Here is a 21,202-nt window from a genome sequence, read left to right as displayed (position 1 = left end):
AAATATGAGGAATCTGAGTGAAAACTAAATGCTGGTTTCATCTGTTTTATTTGGCTTGGTATAAACTACAACAAATATTGAATTGGCTGCAGTTCTTAAAGATGAACCATTCGCAGAGAAAGACTGTATCTGTAAAAAAGCAAAAGCATGTGTGTTTGTGTCTGAATTATTTCTTTTCTCCAGAGCACGATATGTCAGTATACATTAAGCAAGAAAGCTTTCACACAGCTATTTCTGTGTGTCTACATTTTTCATTTAAAATATGCTTTCATAGAAGATGTTCATCACCTCTGGCCCCAGAAGTTATTAGTCTCGTGTGTGTATGTGTGTGCACACGCATGCAGTATACCACACCACATGAAATGACATATGTACATCTGCTAGAGTGGGAGGAGATGTAAGTGAGCTCTCTCACTACAGTGCTTCTTCTCTGCCATATCTGCAATCTGTTCACTCTTCAGGTTACTGGACAAAGGCCTCCTGATCAAACAACTTGCCCCTCCTTTGTCCCCAAGCATCACTGTCACAAACCATGAGTGATCCTATAAGGTAAGCTATTTTATTGCAAAGTAGAATGAAGAAATTAATTTACTCTTAAAAAATAAACAATAAAAACCTTAAGTGTTGGAACTTATTTGAATCACAACTTTCCTGCATTACCTCAGATAAAAGCAGATTTATCTATCAGGAAGTAACAAATATTGCAGTAAAGTCCTGATTTTCTTACCAGAAATGGTTGTTACAGCCGATTCTCCCGAATCATCACCTTTTTTTCAGGCAAGAAAAAAAAAAAAAAAAAAAAAAAGAGAGAGAGAGAGAGAGAAAAAACCCAGAATGAAGTTTCTAACACATACATAATCGTCCTCAGCAGCTCTTCCTTATGCATCAAAGTTAACCGCATTCACCAGCAGAGGGCAACACCCGCTTACCAGAACACTTCCAGGTTGCCAAAAAAGGCAGATGTAACAATCTCTGATAAAAAAAAAGTTACCATTTTTATGAATTCAAATAGAATTCATCTGAAGACGATTTCTTTTCAACAAATACTGGACCGTTTGCATTGTATAATGTTAAGAAAACAAAAATAATTGACCGAAGATACGTACCACACTAGCCTGAAAGCCACAGACCTACCCTGACTGTCTTGCTAATTCTAGGAATGGGAATCAAGCATACATAACGAGATGGCTATAGCTGGGTACAAAGAACTCTTCTCAGACTTTGTATAATACTACTGAGACTTGGCAAATTTATCCCATACATATCTCTTCTTCTTTCTATCCTTCAGAGAACAGCAATCCAAAAAGCTAACTCAAGTTTGAACCTCTGCTCGTGATAGCAGCCAGCTAACTTTATATAGCAAATGCCACCCACTAAATCTTTGAGGTTGTTATAGTCAGTATTTTTTTTAAAAAAAAAAAAAAAGGAAATTTGGTATCTGGTTGCCACACCAACTTCAAAATTAGCCCTTTCATTCATAGAGTGCCATTGACAAGTTGAGTCACGGTTACCATAGATACATAACTTAAAGAACAGCTGGCTGCAAATATTAAATACTGTTTACAAAAACATACTTAAGGAATTTCAGCTCAGCATCTTCTCTCAAAACTCAAGTAATCCTATAATGTTACTTAAAATACACTAATTAGACTATAAAGCTTTTCCTGTTGTAAGAGGTAAGTCAGAGAGACCAAAAGTCCCTGCAGAAACCCAGGATTTTTTGATTAAATACAGTTAACAAGGAGTTTCCGAAATGTTAATCACTCCCATGATTCCTTGCTCAGACTATTTTGCTTGCTATAATGAAAACTAGTAATAGCTTTTTTCCAAAGGATAAATATAAATCTAATTTCTGCAGTGAAAGGAGAATCAGCCATCTCAGTGATCTTATTTTCATTTTCTCTGGAAAATTAATGATGCTATTTGCATGATGAAATATACTAATAAGCCACAAGGATGATATGTATAATTAATTTGCAAATATTTGCATATACTTAACTATCTCCATGAATTAAAAAGTAACAGCAGCAGCAATCTTTCTACTCACTTTCTAAAATGTAAGAACAATAGTGAAAAAAATTACACAGAACCCCCATATACCTGTTATATCTCTTCTGCCAGGCAGCGTAGCAGCAGTGTCAACTGCAAAGGAAGAAGATTTTTTAGGAGCAGAAGTTTTTACATATATTTTTACAAATGCATATATACAAATACTTCTTTTAAACACAACCATTTTACATGAGCTACTCACTTCAGTTCAAGCTGGTGTGCAAAAACTGCTCTGCATGCATTGAAAAATGTATGTCAAGTCTTTTTGAAAGCCGGAATTTGAACTCTTATGAGTTCGATTTTTTACTCGGTATATCACTTTAATGCTTATGGAAGACACAGATTAGCCTGTGAGCCTTCCCACTGCCCTTCTATTGCCAATGTCTTCAGAAACCCTTTCAGCACATTTGCTTGAGTGAAGATGAATTAGACTAAATAGCACCAACTAGAAAAGTAACAGGTACGCACAACTGTGCTTTCATACAACTATTTTTGCAAAAATGTGGAAATGCTGATGAATTATTCAAAAAGTGAAATTTTATTAATTCAAAGAGAAACAGAGAAATTAAACAAACAAACAAACAAACAAAAAGCATGGGGCAGGAGGGTCGGGTAGGACATAGATGCTTTATTCCACACATACTTACAAATTACATGACATGCACTTTGACAATACATCTACATCATGATGTGCGTATACATCATGTAAACACTCACACGCCCAAGAACTGCACGACCAAGGAACATCTAAACAATGAGCAGATAGATCAGGGTGTAGGAGACCTGCATGGATGAACAAGGAACTCTTCTCAAAACTCAAACACAAGCAAGAAATATACAGGAGGTGGAAGCAGGGACAGGTCACTTTGGATGAATACAGGGATGTTGTGAGAGTTTGAGGAAATTTGATGAGGAGAGCCAAAGTCCATTTGGAATTATATCTGACTGTCAAAGACAACAAGAAGGACTTCTTCAAATACACCAGTAACAAAAAGGAAAACTAGGGAAAAAGTAGGCCCTCTATGGAATGCAGCAGAGGCCCTGGCATCAGAGAACACAGAGAAAGCAAAGGTACTAAATGTCTTCTTTGCTTCAGTCTTCCATGCCAAGGCCAGCCCTCAGGAATCCCTGACCCAGGAGACCAGGGAGAAGATCTGGAGAAAGGAAGCCTTTCCTGAGAGTTGGGTTAGAGATCATTTATACAAATTTGACATCCACGAGTCCATGGGCCCTGACAGGATGCACTCGCAAGTCCTGAGGAAGCTGGTGAATGTCATTGCTAGGCCACTCTGGATCATCTTTGAAACGTCACAGCAATCAGAAGAGGCGCATGTGGACAAAAGCAAATGTCACCACAGTATTCACAAAGAGCAAGAAGGAGGACTCTGGGAACTACAGGCCAACCAGCCTCACTTCAGTCCCTGGAAAGGTGTGGAACAGCTCATCATGAAGGCCATCTCTAAGCATGTGGAAGACAAGAAGGTGATCAGGAGTAGTCAGCATAGACTCACCAAAAGAAAATCATGCTTAACCAATCTGATTGCCTTCTACCATGGTTCAACTGGCTGGATAGATGAGGAGAGAACAGTGGATGTTGCCTACCTGGACTTCAGCAAGGCTTTTGACACTTTAAACATCCTCATAGCCAAGCTCGGGAAGTGTGGGCTGGAGGAGTGGATTGTGAGGTGGATTGAGAACTAGCTGAATGGCAGGACTCAGAGGGCTGTCATCAGTGACACAGAGTCTAACTGGAGATCTGTAACTAGTGGTATCCCCCATGGGCCAGTACTGGGTCCAGTATTGTTTAACTTATTTATCAGTGACTTGGATGAAGGGATGCAGTGCCTCCTCAGCAAGTTTCCTGACAATGCAAACTGGGAGAAGTGGCTGATACCCCAGTACAGGACAGGGACCTGGGGGTTCTGATGGAAAGCAAGTTCTCCGTGAATCAGCAGCAAAGTGCCCTTGCAGTCAAGAAGGCCAGTGGTATCCTGCGCTGCCTTAGGAAGAACATTTCCAGCAGATTGAGGGAGGCAATTCTCCCTCTCTACTCAGCCATGGTGAGGCCCCACCTGAAATGCTGTGTCCAGTCCTGGGCTCCTCAGTTCAAGAGAGACATGGAGCTCCTACAGTGAAGGGCTACTAAAATTATTTAAGGGTCTGGAGCATCTCTCATAATGACATGCATAACCAGAGGGACACTTTTTTCTGGATACAAATCTAATCGTGACTTCTTCCACAGCATGATATTCACATGCGTACAGCTGCTAGAAATTACTAGTGAGAATGAGACTTCTTCCTGATCAAGGTGCAGCATTAAGTTCACTAAGTCTTTTATCACACTCACCTTTGCATACAGAAAGCGGGAAAGAGGAGATGCTGTCATACATTATTTAATTTCACTTACATTTGTCAACCCTCCTCATTTGTTATGTTTAAGAACTAGAAAAGAAAGTGAATAGGGCTTTATTTTTTATTTCTCTTATATTGTTTGCTATTGCTAAGAGGAAGAATATCCTTACCTATATGAAATCTTGTTTTATTTGCTTCATGCATTTTTATATGCAAAACTGTTAGTTCAGGATCATCAAATCAACATACCAAATATCCTATTGTAAAACACAGTATTATATATATTAATTATACTTTTCTATATTTTCTCTAATAGGGAACATTCCAGCAATGAATAGGCAAGTAACATTTTAAAGTATTATTCTTTCCTTTTGTTGATGCAAGGGAGACAGAACACGTCCCCACAAGAACTATTTGTTTCTGACGGAAACGGCAACTTGATTAAATAAGCACCAGTATCTGTTACTAACATGCATCATTAGAAACAAAAGCAGCATGCCCCTTACTGTCTTCATATCACTTTGTACTATTCTGACACAAATAGCTTGGTAAACCAAGACTTGAGAATTCTGTCTGTATAGCCAAACTGTTCCACTGGTATAAAAGCCTGTTTAGCAACTCTTGCCATTGCTCCATACCACAGCTGCAAAAAGCTTACCTGGGAACAAGTACTTGCATTGTGACAACTATCATTTCCCATTTGACTTTGTATGACAATGTGAACCACTGCAACTTTAACAGTTCCAGTCTGGTAGGAGACTAAATCCTTGAATAACAGTACTTTAGCCTAAATCCACAACGTGACATAGCTCTGATACCAGTGTCAGGCCCTGTCTACAAAACAGCCTTGTGCTTACAGCATTCCTCAGAATGACTGATCATAACCAGCAGTCTACTGGCTTTTTTAGGATGGGATGGTCTCCACATGCCCTGCTGAAGCAGAAGCAGAACTCAGAACTCAATTCACTCAAAGGGAAAGAAAAAGAGAAAGAGGATTTGTAACACACTGGTCAAGATGCGATGGATGGTTGTGGTCCCTGTACCAAAAGCATTGTCACTTTTTGTGCCTTTTTGTTTTAATAACTCAGAGGGTACAGAAAAAGCTCTTAAAGTATGAACAATGTACAATGTTCTATCTCCAACTGGAAGAATTAAAAATACCATTTTCTTCTCCATACTGCCAATCTAATTTATGATCAGTACACACTTTCTTAAAACTTTTGGAAAGGCAGTACCCTTTCTGATTCACTTGTATTCAGGCAACCCACTCTGCCAGCAGCAGTTAAGTTTTCCCAGGGTGGAGGAGTGAGAAACATCTAGAACCTGGCTGCAGGTAACAACATCATGAAAGAACTAAGTTACTGGCAGCTGTTTCTTGCTTCCCTGTCTCAGTGCTGTTTCACTGTTTTAGCACTTCATGATCACCTTTAAACTTTTGCAGAAAGCATCATTTGAGCAATCCTGAGACAGCAACTAAAGCGCTTTCTTTGGGGAAAGAGGAAAAGAGTCTGAAGTGTAGCGAACTAGGGAGTCCACATGGACACCCACCCTGCCCAGTCTGTGTGGTGTGGAGGGGCAGGGGATGGTACAGCAAGAAGGGTCATGCATGCTGAGCTCTGTCTCTCAGGAAACTTGGTGAGAGAATGTAAGGAGCAGTTGCCTCATAGTCAAGTCCAGACACGAAATTTCAACCAGGTCAGCTCTCACAAATAGATCATCAGCAAAATCTGAATGGAAGAATCCCAAGGGACACCTTGATCTCCCTATGCTGCAGTACCTGGCTGACACCAGAGAATAGCATTAGATAACCACAACTGTGTATTGCTGAGAAGATCAGTTTTGATTTACAAATACAAACAAAAATACCAGGAAATTAGTAAAAAACATAGATTTTCTAAATAAGATGTGATAGCAAACACAGCATACCAAAAATTCAACTGATTCAGGCAGGGGAACTGATTCACAGTAAAAATTTCCTCAAAAAAATTACAGCGTGGAAGATTTTATTCCACATAGATACATATCACTTTGCGGCTTTAAAAGAAAAAAAAAAAAAGAAAGAAAAACAAACAAAAACAAACAAACAAACAAACAAAAAAAAAAAACCCACAAAAAAACCCAAAAAAGAAACAAAAAAAAACCCAAACCAAACCAACCTTAACCATTTTGGATCAACAAGTCAAGTCCACACTGCATTTTTAAGTCAATACAAATTCTGTTCTAAACATTCTCACAGGCAACAGTTATCAGTATGTATTACATCAGTTACTAGCACTGTGCAGCAACTACCATCCATTTGTATTCAGTGTTACTAGGATACAACAATACAACAATACCTGGCATTAATGCATTTTGTAGGACTTGCTCATAGACAAACCTGAGTAGCCCAAAAAGCAACATTTCCAAATAGTACTATTCTAAAATTGATCTATTTACAGAAATGGTCACTGAAAATAGAACATTCAATACTCATATTCAAATTAAATCCATATTTTCTATTAAGAGATTGGGTCCCTTTAATATTTGATAAACCTTTTAGTTGGATAAACATTCTGCCAAAATGAACCATCCTGTTACACAAGGCATTAGTAACAGTAACACCTCCCCAGTTGTTCCACTGTAGACATTAGGCCATATTGACTTTTCCCATAAGTTAGGTTGAGGCACATTGTAGAAGTTTATAGGATAAAACTACATGCAATCTTAACTTTATTGTCTGGTGCCTCTCATGACACTCCATTTCTGCTCCGATTCTTAGCAGTGGCACCATGGAAGAAAGGATGAATTATCACTGGCTATTGGACACAAGCAAATGTAAGAAAATGATGAAAGTGCTTGTTCACATCAGGCTTTGTCACTTTGGCCCATTCATTTTAGTATCCTTAACAGAAAATTTAGGTGCAATATTTTTAACATAGCTTTGATTTTCTAAAAACAGGTTTTTAGGAAACGGGGTTATAAATACAGTTTTTATCTGTTCGTATAAAGCTGTACATTAGATACTAAGGTGAATAAAATCATCTCTTCTCTGGCAGGCTTATTTCCAAAAACCTACGTCCTTTGATATCACATAAGAGCGAGGCAATGAGAGCAAAGAAAGGGAAGGTCAAACATGCATTCTGTTAATAGGTAAAAAGTAGAGTGGTGCATGACTCATCAAATAGGCACTCCAGAGTCAGGTATTTTTTCCCTGTCACATTTACTTCCTTTAAGAGCTTCTAGAGGTTTCTGTAGTATTGTGTCCTTACAGATTTAGAAAAGAAAATAGTATTGGGGCAAAAATTTTATTTTGTCACCTCCACCTTTCATGATCTGCTCAGTAAATGTAACAATATGGCCCAAAGTTTCATATCCAACAGACTGGGATGCAGACTGGATGAGTGGCAGCTACATTTCCACCTTCTGCCTGAGGAGGTGAAGCCTTGGCACTCCACCCTCCCTTTTGAGAAATCTGATCCAGTCATCAGAAGTGTGCATAGCTCTGGAAACCTTTAATAGGGATTATATGAGCCTAAATCATACCTCTTGTTGCCCACACCTGCAAACTAGAATGACAGCCCAAACTGAAGTTTTCCTTAAGTATGCAAAGGTGAAATAGTCACATAGGGCACCAATCACTTCATTTCTCCCATCAGCATCACTGCTTTGCTTTCACAAGCCCAGAAATCCCCTCCAGCAACACCAGTATTAGGCTCAGCAATATTGGAAGTGAAAAGAATACAAGGAATAGAGGGGCAACACCTTAATCTTGAAGGTTGGACAGGACAGTTTAGAAAAATCTAAAATGCCACAGCATTAATACTGAAATGTATTCGTTAAAAAAAAAAAAAAAGGCAACCAAAAGCAACAGGCACCAGACTCCCGCTGAAAGTCAGAGCATCTATACCACAAAATGAGATGACAGTGCTTTATGGTCAGTGATACTATTTACAGTTAGGCCATCAATACTCTGGTTTATTTACTCCTTGAAATTTGTAAAAGATATCCCATCATCTCTGTGCTCCTTTGCATAAATACAGTGTAACAGTTCGGATATTTATATTCGGATTAGGAATGTTACTGTTTAATGTGTAACTGAAATGATTAATGTTTAAACAGTACATTTCTTCCAGTTGTCAAGTTATTATTACTGGTGCTCACAGACGACTAAAATAACTTTCCAAGCATTTAGCATTTTAAACTCACCTATTTTCTTGTGGGTTTGTATTCTCTGTAATACAATTAAAGTATGCTAAACAGAATAGTATAGCCAAATAGAAATCATTCGTCAAGGAACAAGATAGAGATTTTCCAAAGTCAGCATTTGGAACAGTGAACACATCTTTCTTCACTTACACATTTTTAAAAACCAGGAGATCTTTCGAGTGAGATATGTTCAATCTGTGGCACTCTTTCTCCATATCACAGCTGCTATGCTATTTCTCATTCTCAGAAAAAGAGGAATTATCAAAGGAACCTGAGGAATGTAAGTAGGTTAGTGATGCACAATGTTTGGGGCCTCCTCCCCTCTTTAACCCTACCTGCAGTATTTACAACTGCTCAGCATGTAACAGCTACACCAAGCAGAGGAGAACCAGAAGACTGTGTTACTTGAAAGAAGCAGAGTTGTATCTCCAACTCAGACCTGAAAGTTTGCTACTGCTAAATTCCATTAGTCCAAGAAATGTGATCAGCTCTCATCACAAACTGGGAAGCAGTAATTTATGTCCTTTCTTGCAAATCTTCAGACATAGAAGTTAGAAAGCTACTGCAAAGGTAATACCATCTGCTTCTGCGGACGAGATACTTGGTTAAAATTAAGCATGCCAGTAAGTGCTAAGTGAATGTGTAAATTTAGCAGAATTGTGATTCTGGTCCTTATTAGATCTCACATGGTTAAGAAAAAACTAAATACACATTTTTGGTAATCTGAAAAAGTATTATAAAAATAAATAAAATCAAAAGAATCTGAAGAGTCAACAGAAACAAAGGTGGGAAAAGGAGGTAAGGAAACATAAACTAATAATGTAATGTTAAGTCAACCCAGATTTCTTAGTGGAGAGCATCCATTTAGTGGAGTGCTGCCTGTGAGACACCAATTAGCTAGTGGCTTACAATCACAAAGATTTTGGGTGATTAAGCGAAGGAGAAATCACAGTAACCTTTGACTAAATATTTTACAAACTGTTGTTTTATGAAGGCAAAAAATGCCAACCAAGTCATCAAAAAATTTTTGAAACTTGTCCTCCAGCACAATTACAGCAGTAATAAACCACTTCCTTTTCACCTTTTGGTCCTACACAGGAGGCATAGCTTTTCCCAAGCTTTAGCCCTTTGCCAATTATGTTCTTTGCGGGTGCAAAATCAGATCTTCTTGAAGACTTACTACTCAAAATCCTTCTGTTTTAACAAATAGAGAAGAGTTCAAAATCAGGTAATTTTTACACAGGTGTACAGAGGAATTTATACAAAGAAATCAGAATGTAAAACCAGTAGAACTATCAAATTAAAATTGCCAGGCATTGACTATGATATGCTTCTACTGTCAATGCTTTGGTTTTGTTTAATTGTTGAACTGATACTTGCTAAATATATGCATTTCACTGGCTGATTTGGAGGGGGAGAGCAATCAGCTAAAGTAGGCAAATAAACTGTTACAAAAAATCCAGTGAACTTTTCTTCAAAAAGTTGTTTTTCTTCCAAGTTATCTAGAGGAGATAACATATTTGGCAGTAGAGATGGCCTCTGTACAAAAACAAACCTCTATCAGCATAATTAAAGTTCAATTTGAGCTTCGGAAACCATGCATCTTACACACTGCAGTACTAGAGAGTTCTTCCAGATAGACAAAGGATTCCACAAGCCCTTAAATCACTAATTTTAAGGTCATAAATCAGTTGGGGCCGGAGTTGTGCACTGACTAACCAAGCTGTCATGCTCTACATTCAGGGCAGAAAGGGCCAGAACTGAAAACAAGAAGGCTATCCTTTCTGTGTCCAGTGAAAGATAATCCAATGCACCACTCTGGCTAATATATAACCCACTATTCAGGCAGACGTCTCTCAGACTTTCTTTGTACCAAACTTTTGTCTGGTAGGCAGAATGTTCTCCTTTTCAGCCCTATGACTGTGTTCCTTCAAACACAGTCATACATGAGCAAAACTGAAAGACATTCTGTCTTCAGCTTCTTTCCCAAATCACGCAATGCAGCAGAGGCTATGTGCTCTCAACTAAACCATCAGGCCAGCAAAGGCATTCCATTCACTATGACCTAGCGCTAGAGGCATCCTCCATGAGACCTGGTTTTGTCGGACAGATTCCTTTCTCTCCAAGAAAAACCTTATTTTAATAAGGTAACCTCATTCAGTGCCCTTACTAAGACACTTTTAATCTAACATTACACAGCTAAAAGATATCTTTTAGTCTGCACAAAAGAGATAGGTACAATTTTTCAGGATAAAAGTGATGAGGACTAAGACTGGTGTCACAGTTTAACTGAAGCTTCTATGCTATATAAGAATTTTAGGAACCAATTATGGTAGTCACCTTAAAATCTCTGAAGGACTTTGGGGGTAATACCATTTACTGTGTTTGATAAACTTGAATCAAGCTAGGATGGGATCAAATTTGTCTTTCTTGTCAACAGATATGATAAGGAAAGCTAGAAAGAAGATTATTCTATTGCTTTAGCTCAATTTCTCAAAAATAAAATCTTGGTTTGGTTTAAAGATTTTTATGGTTCTTTTCAGGGCAGACAGGAATTTTGCGCAATGTGTGAGAAACCATTTGGCCATTTTAATAAAGGAAGACACTACTGATACAGAAACAAGAAGAAATCAGAGCTTACAGGAATCTTTACAGATGTAGACCATACCAGCTGAAGATGGTGTAATGAGCCAGTGAAGCAATGAAAAGTTGCATTTGTTGAAGTTCTGGCTCAGCAGAAGTGCAGAATGAGGAGAAGCAATGCTTTCCTCTATGTTTATTCCCTGAACTGAAGGTGTGTAATTTAAATATTTTAAGGTGACATTGATAGAAGGCTCTAATAGTCCGAGGGGTTTTGGTTGGCTGCATCGTACTCTCATTACCATTACATGGACAGCAGACAGAAAAAAAGTTGAAGCAAGTGGAAAGTGTTTGAAGGACTGCTGCTATGCCTTAGACATTTGGATAAAAGCTGGTGAAAGCTGACGACCCTCACATGATCTCATTAAGCATTCAGCTAGAAATGACTAATAGGCACAAAGTTTGTAAAACCTGGAAGACAAATGTTAAACACGTTCAGATCAACTTTTGTCAAAAATACCATTTTAAAAACAGGGGTGCACTGGTACTTACCACATGGCAAAGAGTTATCCTCTTCTACTGTCTTATTATAGACCCAATCCTCCTTTCTCCAGCGTATAACGCCGCTATCTTCACAGTCCAGAGATTGTTTTATATTTGCTCGATCCCACATTCTGAACATGTACAGCTCCCCAGTCACACCCAGGTTAGGTGACACAGCTGTACCTGGCACCTTTGAACAGCCAAGTAAGAACTGCCCTTTTCCAGGGAAATTAAATTTCCCAGTTAGTTTTTTGTTTTCTTTCTTTGTTCCATTTATGAATAACTTCATCTCCTTATCTTCACTTTTCCACTGGATACATATTTGGTTCCAAGTGTTTTCATGAAGTTCTACTGTTGTATTTATTTCATTTCCAAACAACCATATCCTCAATTTACCATGATCTCCTGTAAGTCCAAGATCATATTTATCTGTGGAGAGATTTGTGTGAGGTGTTTCTTGACTGTATATGTATGCTGTCCAGGGACTATCTGAGGAATACAGTTTGAGGTGCACACAGACAATGAATTCTTTCAAGGGACGCAGAGAAATTCTTGGTGACATAATCCAGGGATCTTCACATGCAGTCTTAAAGACGGCTTTGTATCGTCCTAGGAAATCCTGATCTAAACAAAGAAAAGGTGATTCGTAAAATGATTTATTTTTAAAAAGGATCTTCTACATGAATGTTACTCTTCCGTATAGTACTTTGCCAGGCATTTACCTAGGAGTTTTCAAAACCACATCCATGGTTTCTAACACATCAGTGACCCTTGTCTCTTTGCTGCCGAATGGATCTTCATCCTTTGCCTCCAGAAGATGGCAGACTGACTGACCTCGCTAGCACACCATCCCTCAAACACTGGCATGCTGCCCCCAGGCTTATCTCTAGCTAGACAAGCTTTATCCCTTTCCCCCTTCAAATTTAGTTTAAACCTCTTCTAATGAACGCTGCCAACTCCTGTGCAAAGATCCTTCTCCCGCTTTGAGACAGTTGTACCCCATATGTTGCCAGCAGGCCTGATGTCATGTAAACCAACCCATGATCAAAACCAAAATGTCTGTCTAGGGCAGCACACAGATGACAAGGGACAGGCAAAAAGAGAATCACAGATCCTGGTTTCTATTCCCAGGACTGCACAGGTATTTTGCATTTAATAGATACTGAATAAAATACAGAAAACAGTGCTGGAAGGGAATATAGCCCTTCTGCCTTATGTCCCAGGCTTCCATTCTCCTTCTCTGAACAATATCATGCATTTTTAAAAAAGGAAAAAAAGAAGACCCAGGGAAATAGGTCAGTCAATCCCACTTCTGTGCCCGGCAGGATCATGGAGCATATCCCTCTGGAAACTCTGCTAAGGCACATGGAAAATAAGGAGGTGACCGGAGACAGCCAGCACGGCTTCACTAAGGGCAAATTGTGCCTGACAAACTTGGTGGCCTCCTATGACAGGGTTATAGTGCTGGTGGATAAGGGAAGAGTGACTGGCATTATCTACTTGGACTTGTGCAAACCATTTGACACTGTCCCACATGACATCCTTTTCTCTAAACTGCAGCAGCATGGATTTGATGGATAGATGACTCAGTGGATAAGGAATTGGCTGGATGGTTGCACTCAAAGAATTTCAGTCAACAGCTTGATGTTCAAGTGGAGATCAGTGACGAGTGGTGTTCCTCAGGGGTCGGTATTGGGACCGGCGATGTTTAACATCTTAGTTAGTGACATTGACAGTGGGATTGAGTGTGCCCTCAGCAAGTTTGCTGACAACACCAAGCTGCATGTTGCGGTCGAGACTCTGGAGGGAAGAGATGCTATTCAGATCAGCTTTGACAGGATTGAGAGGTGGCCCTGTGCAAACCTTATGAAGTTCAATGAGGCCAAGTGCAAGGTCCTGCACCTGGGTGAGGGCAATCCCAAGCACAAATACTGAGACTGGATCGAAAGCAGCCCTGAGGAGGACTTGGGGGTGATGAGAAGCTCAATGTGACCTAGCAATGTGCACTTGCAGCCCAGAAAGCCAATCATGCCATGGACTGCACCAAAAGAAGCATGGCCACAAGGTGAAGGGAGGTAATTCTGCCCCTCTGCTCCACTCTCATGAGACCCCACCTGGAGTACTGTGTGCAGCTCTGGAGTCCTCAGCACAAGAGGGACATGGAGCTGCTGGAGTAAGGGCCATGAATATGATCAGAGGGCTGGAGCACCTCTTCTAAGAAAACAGCCTGAGAGAATCGAATCTAAGAAAAACTCCTACAGGGCTTGTTCAGCCTGGAGAAGAGAAAGCTCCACAGACATCTTATAGCAACCTTCCAGTACCTGAACGGGCCTACAAGAAATCTGGAGAGAGACTTAGAAGGGCAAGTAGGGATAGGACAAGGGATAACAGTTTTACAATGAAAGAGGGTAGATTTAGATTAGGTTCCGGTGTCCTCAACATAAAAAGGACATGGGACTGTTGGAACAACTCTAGAGGAGGGCCACGAGGATGATCAGGGGACTGGAGCACCTCCCGTATGAAGACAGGCTGAGAAAGTTGGGGCTGTTCAGCCTGGAGAAGAGAAGGCTGCGTGGAGACCTCATAGCAGCCTTCCAGTATCTGAAGGGGGGCTATAAGGATGCTGGGGAGGGACTCTTCATCAGGGACTGTAGTGACAGGACAAGGGGTAACGGGTTCAAACTTAAACAGGGGAAGTTTAGATTGGATATAAGGAGGAAGTTCTTTACTGTGAGGGTGGTGAGGCACTGGCACAGGTTGCCCAAGGAAGTTGTGAATGCTCCATCCCTGGCGGCATTCAAGGCCAGGTTGGACAGAGCTTTGGGTGACATGGTTTAGTGTGAGGTATCCCTGCCCATGGCAGGGGGGTTGGAACTAGATGATCTTAAGGTCCTTTCCAACCCTAACTATTCTATGATTCTATAAGGAAGTTCTTTACTATGAGGGTATCAGGCACTGGAATAACTTCCCACAGAAGCTGTGGGTGCCCCATCCCTGGCAGTGTTCAAGGTCAGGTTGGGGGCTTTGAGCAACCTGCTCTAGCGGAAGATGTCCCTGTGGCAGGGGCTTGGAACTAGGTGCTCTTTAGGATCCCTTCTAACCCAAATCATTCTATGATTCTATGATTTTTTTTCCCAGCCCTGAGATTCTTAAATCCTGTGCTGCATAGCAGCAGAGTTTCAGCCAGAAAGATAGAAAATAGCCATATTCTAGAAGAGAATGAGTTTAAGTAACTTTCAGAAAATGTGTTTTGGTATATTTTGAATTTAATCCCATCCAGCTCCCATACCCTGTTCTCTACCAGGGCATTTACTTGCAGAGACATCTGGTCTGTCAGTTGCTAACCTACTGAGGCATTGAGGTGATGGCAACTCAGAATTCAACTGTGAGAGTAAATAAAATTTAAGGTGCTAACAGTAAATTTACTGCTGAAAACAAGGTTTCAGGCTCTGTCAATGCTGGTAAAATAAGCAGTGCCAGGGAATACCCCAAACATTGGAACTTGATCATATTTGTTAAGTTTTGGTAGGTGCCTCATTTCCTCTACTGTCCCACTGAGGGAAGTACAGGCTTTTGCGGCTATAAGTGTAAGCTCTTTGGAGTCGACTCTTATTTTGTGGAAAAATGCACATTCCAACAATATAATCATTATCATGATTGCTTGCTTTATGGTGCACCCACCAGCAACAAAATACATCCAATCTAAGGAAAACTCCTATGGCGCATGAAATTTAAGTACAGAAAAATAGAACAGTTTGGTAGATGCTCAGCCAACACAAGAGAACACATTACTAACACCTTTAGGAGGCATTTATTTATCAATATATGCAAAGCTTTTATGTACCCTCCAGAGGAGGTAAGTGATTAATAATGATTGGTCAGGATTGAATAGCAGGAAAAGATCAGTCAATATAGGGGGAAATCTCTTCCATTAGCTCCCTGCTGAAAGACAGATTTCCAGGCACTTGGATCAGTTTGCGGTGTTGGGGTTTTTTCCCAAGGTGGGTTACAGTCACGAACCTAGCTAACTTTCAAGGTCACAGCTAGCTCTTCTGTGATATTTGCATCCAACCAGAGCACCAGCTTTCATCAGGCCAATTCTGACTCATCTGTGTCTTGACCAGAGCACTTTCAAATTTCTTTTTCAATAGCAAAAAAATCAAATCAGGAGGTTCCTAACTTCGAAGCGCAGCTTAATAGGTACAAGCGACCAGAAAAAGTTTGACACAAAGATCAATCCAATTTCATGGAAAGTCATTAATAACTATGCTTGTTGCATACTATAGCTTTGACTGTCTTTGTGGCGATAATTAGCAGAAACCTGTAGGCATCTTTCACAACCCTGAATCATTCTTGAAGTTCAACATACATCATGAAAGTGCCATAGAAGGCTATAGGCCAAACAAAAAAACTCTCAGGATACAGGCTAAATTAGGTGAAAATCCTAACCAGCAGACAGTGGATTTTGAATTGTGAGGTAATACTTAGCATGGTTTTATAGCAATGGAGAAGAAAAACATACTTAACCTAACAGCAAGCAGTAGAATTACTTCCTCCATGCCCAAAACTACAACATGAATTCACTCATTCGGTGTGAATGAGTGCATGACTCATATACCCTCCAAAATTCCTGTCTTGAGCATGCAGGGATGGCCAAAGTGGTTAGGGAAGTTTCCTGACATAACAATAACTTCAGGTTTTGAAGCTAACTACCCAGATCAGAAGATTGTAAATCCATTCCTGAGGAAAAATGTTAATCAAGACTTGAGGTACCATCAGCAGACTTGATTTTGGAAGTGAATGAGTTTTGAGAGAGGTTTGATTTCATGTTAAACATTAAAATGGTTCTATGATTGATTAAAAACAGTGCTTATGTGCCAACAGTGAATCAATTAAAGGGCTGCAAAACCCTATTACATTCTTTAGGGGAGCTGACACTATGAAGTTGTCAAGGAAGTCAGAGCGGACATAAACTTGCAGGTGAAAACAGTCTTACAGCAGGTAATCCGCAAAAATAATGCAAAATGAGATCAATCCTGATGATGATTCTCCTAGTCTGCTTTATATCACTCAAAAAGACTGCTGTTGATCAGAATGCAAGGCCTAACAAATTAATTTAAACTAACAAGTTTACTGAGAGAGATCTACCCTTCTGGAAACTGGAAAAGTCTGGCCTACTTTGCTCTAAATAGTTAAAAAAATAAAAAAGTGCCAAAAGGGGTGCCAAAGTTAATAGAACAGATACCAACACTACCTGAATTATTACAAGAAAGGCTTGGAAAATTTTATATGGTTTGTCTACCCAAAGAATGATGAAAAGCACAAAGGAAATCATAACCATGGAATACTGAAATGCATTTTCTGACCAAGTGGAACATGCAGTACAGCATTGAATTAGTTGGAAATTAATTATCATCACCATCTTGAGTAAGTCTGATATGTGGGTGGATGCAACATAAGCAGAAGATGACATTACTTTAAAGTTTTGGAAGTTCTCCTAATCATCACTTATTTTCTCTCGTAACAGTAGCTGTGGTCTGCAAACCATCCTCAACCATAAAAGCGAGAAGCTACAATTGGCTGTGCTTTGACAGTGGCATTTCTGGCTTACAATTATTTCCTTTGGGTTCAGACAACAGAAATCACACTCAGAAACCCAGCCACGTTTATCACCACAGACCAGAAAGGCAGCACAGTAGAAGGAATGCTCAAAACATCTCCAGAGTAAGAAAAATTAGCGAAATACCACAATTTGGTGTCAAGGAAACTCCATGCAGTTGTAATCATGGGCTGACTATTCATCACTATTTTCATCACTATTTCATGACTATTTGCTGTAGTCAGGCACTTAAACTCTTTCAGAAACACAAATTGTTCCTTCTTAATATTTTCATCTCCAATAGATGCAGGAACTGGGGGTTTTACCCTCACTAAAACTAACAGTATCCACTTAATGTTCTCTTAAGCCCTAAAAGAAACCCTGAAATGTATGCACATAGTTTCAAACATTGAAAATAAACTTTCTCTGAATGACAAGGTAATGGAAATGTAAACCAAAAAATGTAATCTTTTTTCAAACATTTTTGGATAGCGATAATTGGTATTTTTACAAGAGATAGCCAACCACAGGTAGTAAGAATTAGACATACAGAAGCAGATTCTCCCAGTACATAAGCAGCACTGCTGTTTTCCTTACATTACTAATAGCTATTGTACCAGTATAGTTGAGCATTAATACAGTTGAGTATCCTCTTGAATAAAAATAGTCACAAGTTTATGTGTCTTCACAATCTGGCTTTTAACCAGCAACAAGTCAATTTGTATCAAGTGCTTGCCACCTGTAACACATTTGGTTTACTACAGTCCACTAAAATGACATCACAAGAACCTTGTAGCCTCATGTATTCTGCCTAGACCTTGTGACAGTTCTTTATAAAAACTTTAAAACTCTAAACTTTCTACATACGGGTCACTTGATACTGCTGATTGTTTTGGAAATCTAAAGCTAAGAACTGTTTCCTCAAAGTGAGTTTCAGTCCTCTTCTTCATTCACACTTCTATTTGGATATAGGGATAAACTACGCCACATTATTCAGTGTCCTAAATATCAGAAAGAATCCAGGCAGTTCCTCTTTCTTCATATTTCCTGGAGAACACAAACATACTTTTGCACCTTAGGTGGGGAGAGAACATCCAACCATCTGCTGAGCAGCCCTGCCCTTTTTACTATTCTAAGTACACAAGGTTAAAACCTCACCATCATAGTAACTGGTTTGTCAACCTGTGTCTCAATAAAAGCTTCATTTTATGAAAATTGCTACATATGGAGAACTAGAATCGGAATTAATCTAGTCTGTAAATGTATGAAATTTCATTGCTAGTACAATGTCATTAAGCAGGCATACTTACTAAGCACATTTAAACTGCAAGAAACTCTGACCTTCTAGAGCAAAATAACATGCCATGACACAGGAAGCAGTTTCTAAAATATCCATGCAGTACATGGAAAAAAACACCTCTAAATTTTTTAATGTTCCATGCACATTACTAACATGATGAATGTATCACACATCATTGACATAAGGAAGTCTTACAAATGAGAAGCACAGTTGTCGTTTGTAAATGTAAATGTAAATTGTAAATGTAAATTGTCATTTGCAAATGTAAATTGTAAATCTGCATCAGTTGAGGTCCAGAATGGTAATAGACAATAGACTTGTATCTGCCAGCCTTACAGAATAGCCATGAATAAAACACAAATTGCTTATTCTTCTGTACCTCATACAAAAGCATCACCACGTCAGTTACCCAATTTGTACAAGAACCATAAGAATTTATTTTTCATTTACTGTTATATAGAGAGCAGACTGTTAAAATCAAATACATAATTTCTGTTACACGTTTTGGATCTTTCTATCCTTTCCCTAGCCATATTCAGAACAACCAAGTGCAATGCAGGAGATGTTCTGTGCTCATACATGCACTGAGTGAAGCTCAAAGGATCTTGTGGTGTTTGTGTAAGAATACTGTGAAAGATTTAAAAACATGTTGTGAAAATAGTAACACTTCTAGTTAAAAAATAGCTAGAAAGTAATTTTCCTTGTTATTACATATTGGGTTTACGTCTTGTCCTCATCCATAGCCGAAAAGAAGTTACCACTGATGATCTTTTATGAAAACAAATGCTCTAAGCATAAGGTTTGTATATCCAAAGAGTTAAACACAAAGTGGTTTATTGCTTGTTAATGGCAGTTTTTCCTCTTGATTTCAAGGGGCAAGAAACTTGCCTGTTCTTATTCATCAAGTCTAATGTCGTTTATTTGGAATACCAACACTAGATAAATGAGGAAAGAATGTCTTACCTTTGCCTGCTGTAGCCAGGAACAAATGAAGTAAAAGAATGGTTAGAACAATCCTGAATCTCAAGAAAATGTCCTGTATTCTGCAAATGCAGCAGTGCTCTTTTCCCCAGGCAGCCATTCTAAAAGGAAAAAAAAACCACAAAAACCAAACAATAAAACAAAACACAGTGACTAAGAAAAGTGCAGGTGTACAGATATTATGATAAATTATATTTCCAATCCAAGAGTGTAAATCTTTCCAACCCTGTTACACTACTTAATATACAGCGTACAGAAATGCACAGATACTTTCTATATTGCCAAGTTGCTAAGAAAGAAAGAGCTGTTTGCTTAAAGTAAAAAAACAAAACAAAACAAACTCACTCAAGATCGAATTCTCCACAGTCTCACAAATACATCAGAACACGGCCATAAGTCCTTGCACAAGTTACCGCTTTCAACATTTGAAAAACAAATGAATAAGCAACAACAAGAAACCCACACACAGGAAAAATAAAAACAAAATCAACTAAAAGCAGACAGACAGCAAGTTTGGAGATCTTATCCAAAAGCTTCAATAATCTCAGTCAGTATACACAAAGCATCTCTTCAGTCCTCTACCCAGAAAGTTCTATCATCTGACATTTTAATAGCAGCATAGTGAACTCTTAAGGAAGAAGCAAGAGACTGATTCCCAATCATCACCTCATTCTCAAGGCAAGAAGCAGAAAAAAAGAGAAATGCCTCAGGTCACTGTGGGCAGCAAGTTCATGGACAGTATAATGAAAACCTGATTTGTTCACATTTTTTCCTAGTGATGGGTATCGAATGGGAGTAATAGGACATAGTGGTGGAAAAAGAACATACCTCCTACTATAAGAGATAAAGTTGTATGAAATTGTACATCTTTTTTTGTAAAGAAATCTTTTGGAAAAAAGTACATCTTTTGATTTTATCACGTGAAGTGTGCTTTTTGAATGCATTATTTCTGAAACAAAAATGCTTAGAGGTACATAGATACAAGTGATTCTAAAATTGGTTCTTGAAACAAATGCAAAGCAATAAACTTTATGTATTGTTTATCAGCTTTATGATACACAGAAGAATCCTGCATGACACCAGAAGTTTAACTTTACCATCATGTTTGATGCATATGAGTGTATATGTTAGCATTCATACTGCTTGCAAACTTGACTGTATTTTTGCACATCCTATACCAGGCTATAATTGGAAAGCAGTCCAGGTTTCTCACACATCACTTTGCATGGAGCTGTACCATGCAGTCCCCTTTGAGGATGGTCACAGAGGCACAGGCTCCATCCCCTCTGCCTTCCAGCCGTGTTTGTAAAACAAGCCCAGTTTCTTGGGGTACCTAAAGGTCATTGAATCATAGAATGGTTTGGGTTAGAAATGCCTTGAAGATCATCTACTTCCAACCCCCTCTTCCATGGGCAGGGACACCTTCCACTAGAGCAGGTTGCTCAAAGCCCTGTCCAACCTGGCCTTGATCACTCCCAGGAATGGAGCATATATAACTTGGGGCATCTGGACAACTTGTTCCAGTGCCTCACTACCGTCACAGTAAATCACTTGTACCTTACATCCAGTCTAAATCTACCTTCTTTCAGTTTAAGCCATTACCCCTTGTCCTA

The 21,202-nt window shown here is 39.2% G+C and overlaps 1 protein-coding gene across 1 annotated transcript in view; it reads right to left on the bottom strand.

Moving 5' to 3' along the window:
- ADGRG2 (adhesion G protein-coupled receptor G2) overlaps nucleotides 1-20,274 on the bottom strand; it is a 51,113-nt gene extending 30,839 nt beyond the window's left edge. The window contains exons 1-4 of the mRNA XM_080613130.1: nucleotides 19,572-20,274; nucleotides 11,719-12,333; nucleotides 2,101-2,142; nucleotides 728-766 (exon numbers count right to left, since the gene is read on the bottom strand). Coding sequence (XP_080469256.1) covers nucleotides 728-766; nucleotides 2,101-2,142; nucleotides 11,719-12,333; nucleotides 19,572-19,689 — 814 coding nt within the window. The 5' untranslated portion in view covers nucleotides 19,690-20,274. The remainder of the gene's footprint in view (nucleotides 1-727; nucleotides 767-2,100; nucleotides 2,143-11,718; nucleotides 12,334-19,571) is intronic.
- Nucleotides 20,275-21,202: the final 928 nt, after the last annotated feature.

The sequence above is a fragment of the Psittacula echo genome (genome assembly GCF_963264785.1).
Source record: "Psittacula echo genome assembly, chromosome: 3".
NCBI lineage: Eukaryota > Metazoa > Chordata > Aves > Psittaciformes > Psittacidae > Psittacula > Psittacula echo.
The sequence above is the reverse complement of the archived record's forward strand: the minus strand, read 5'-3'. Positions and strand labels throughout refer to the sequence as shown.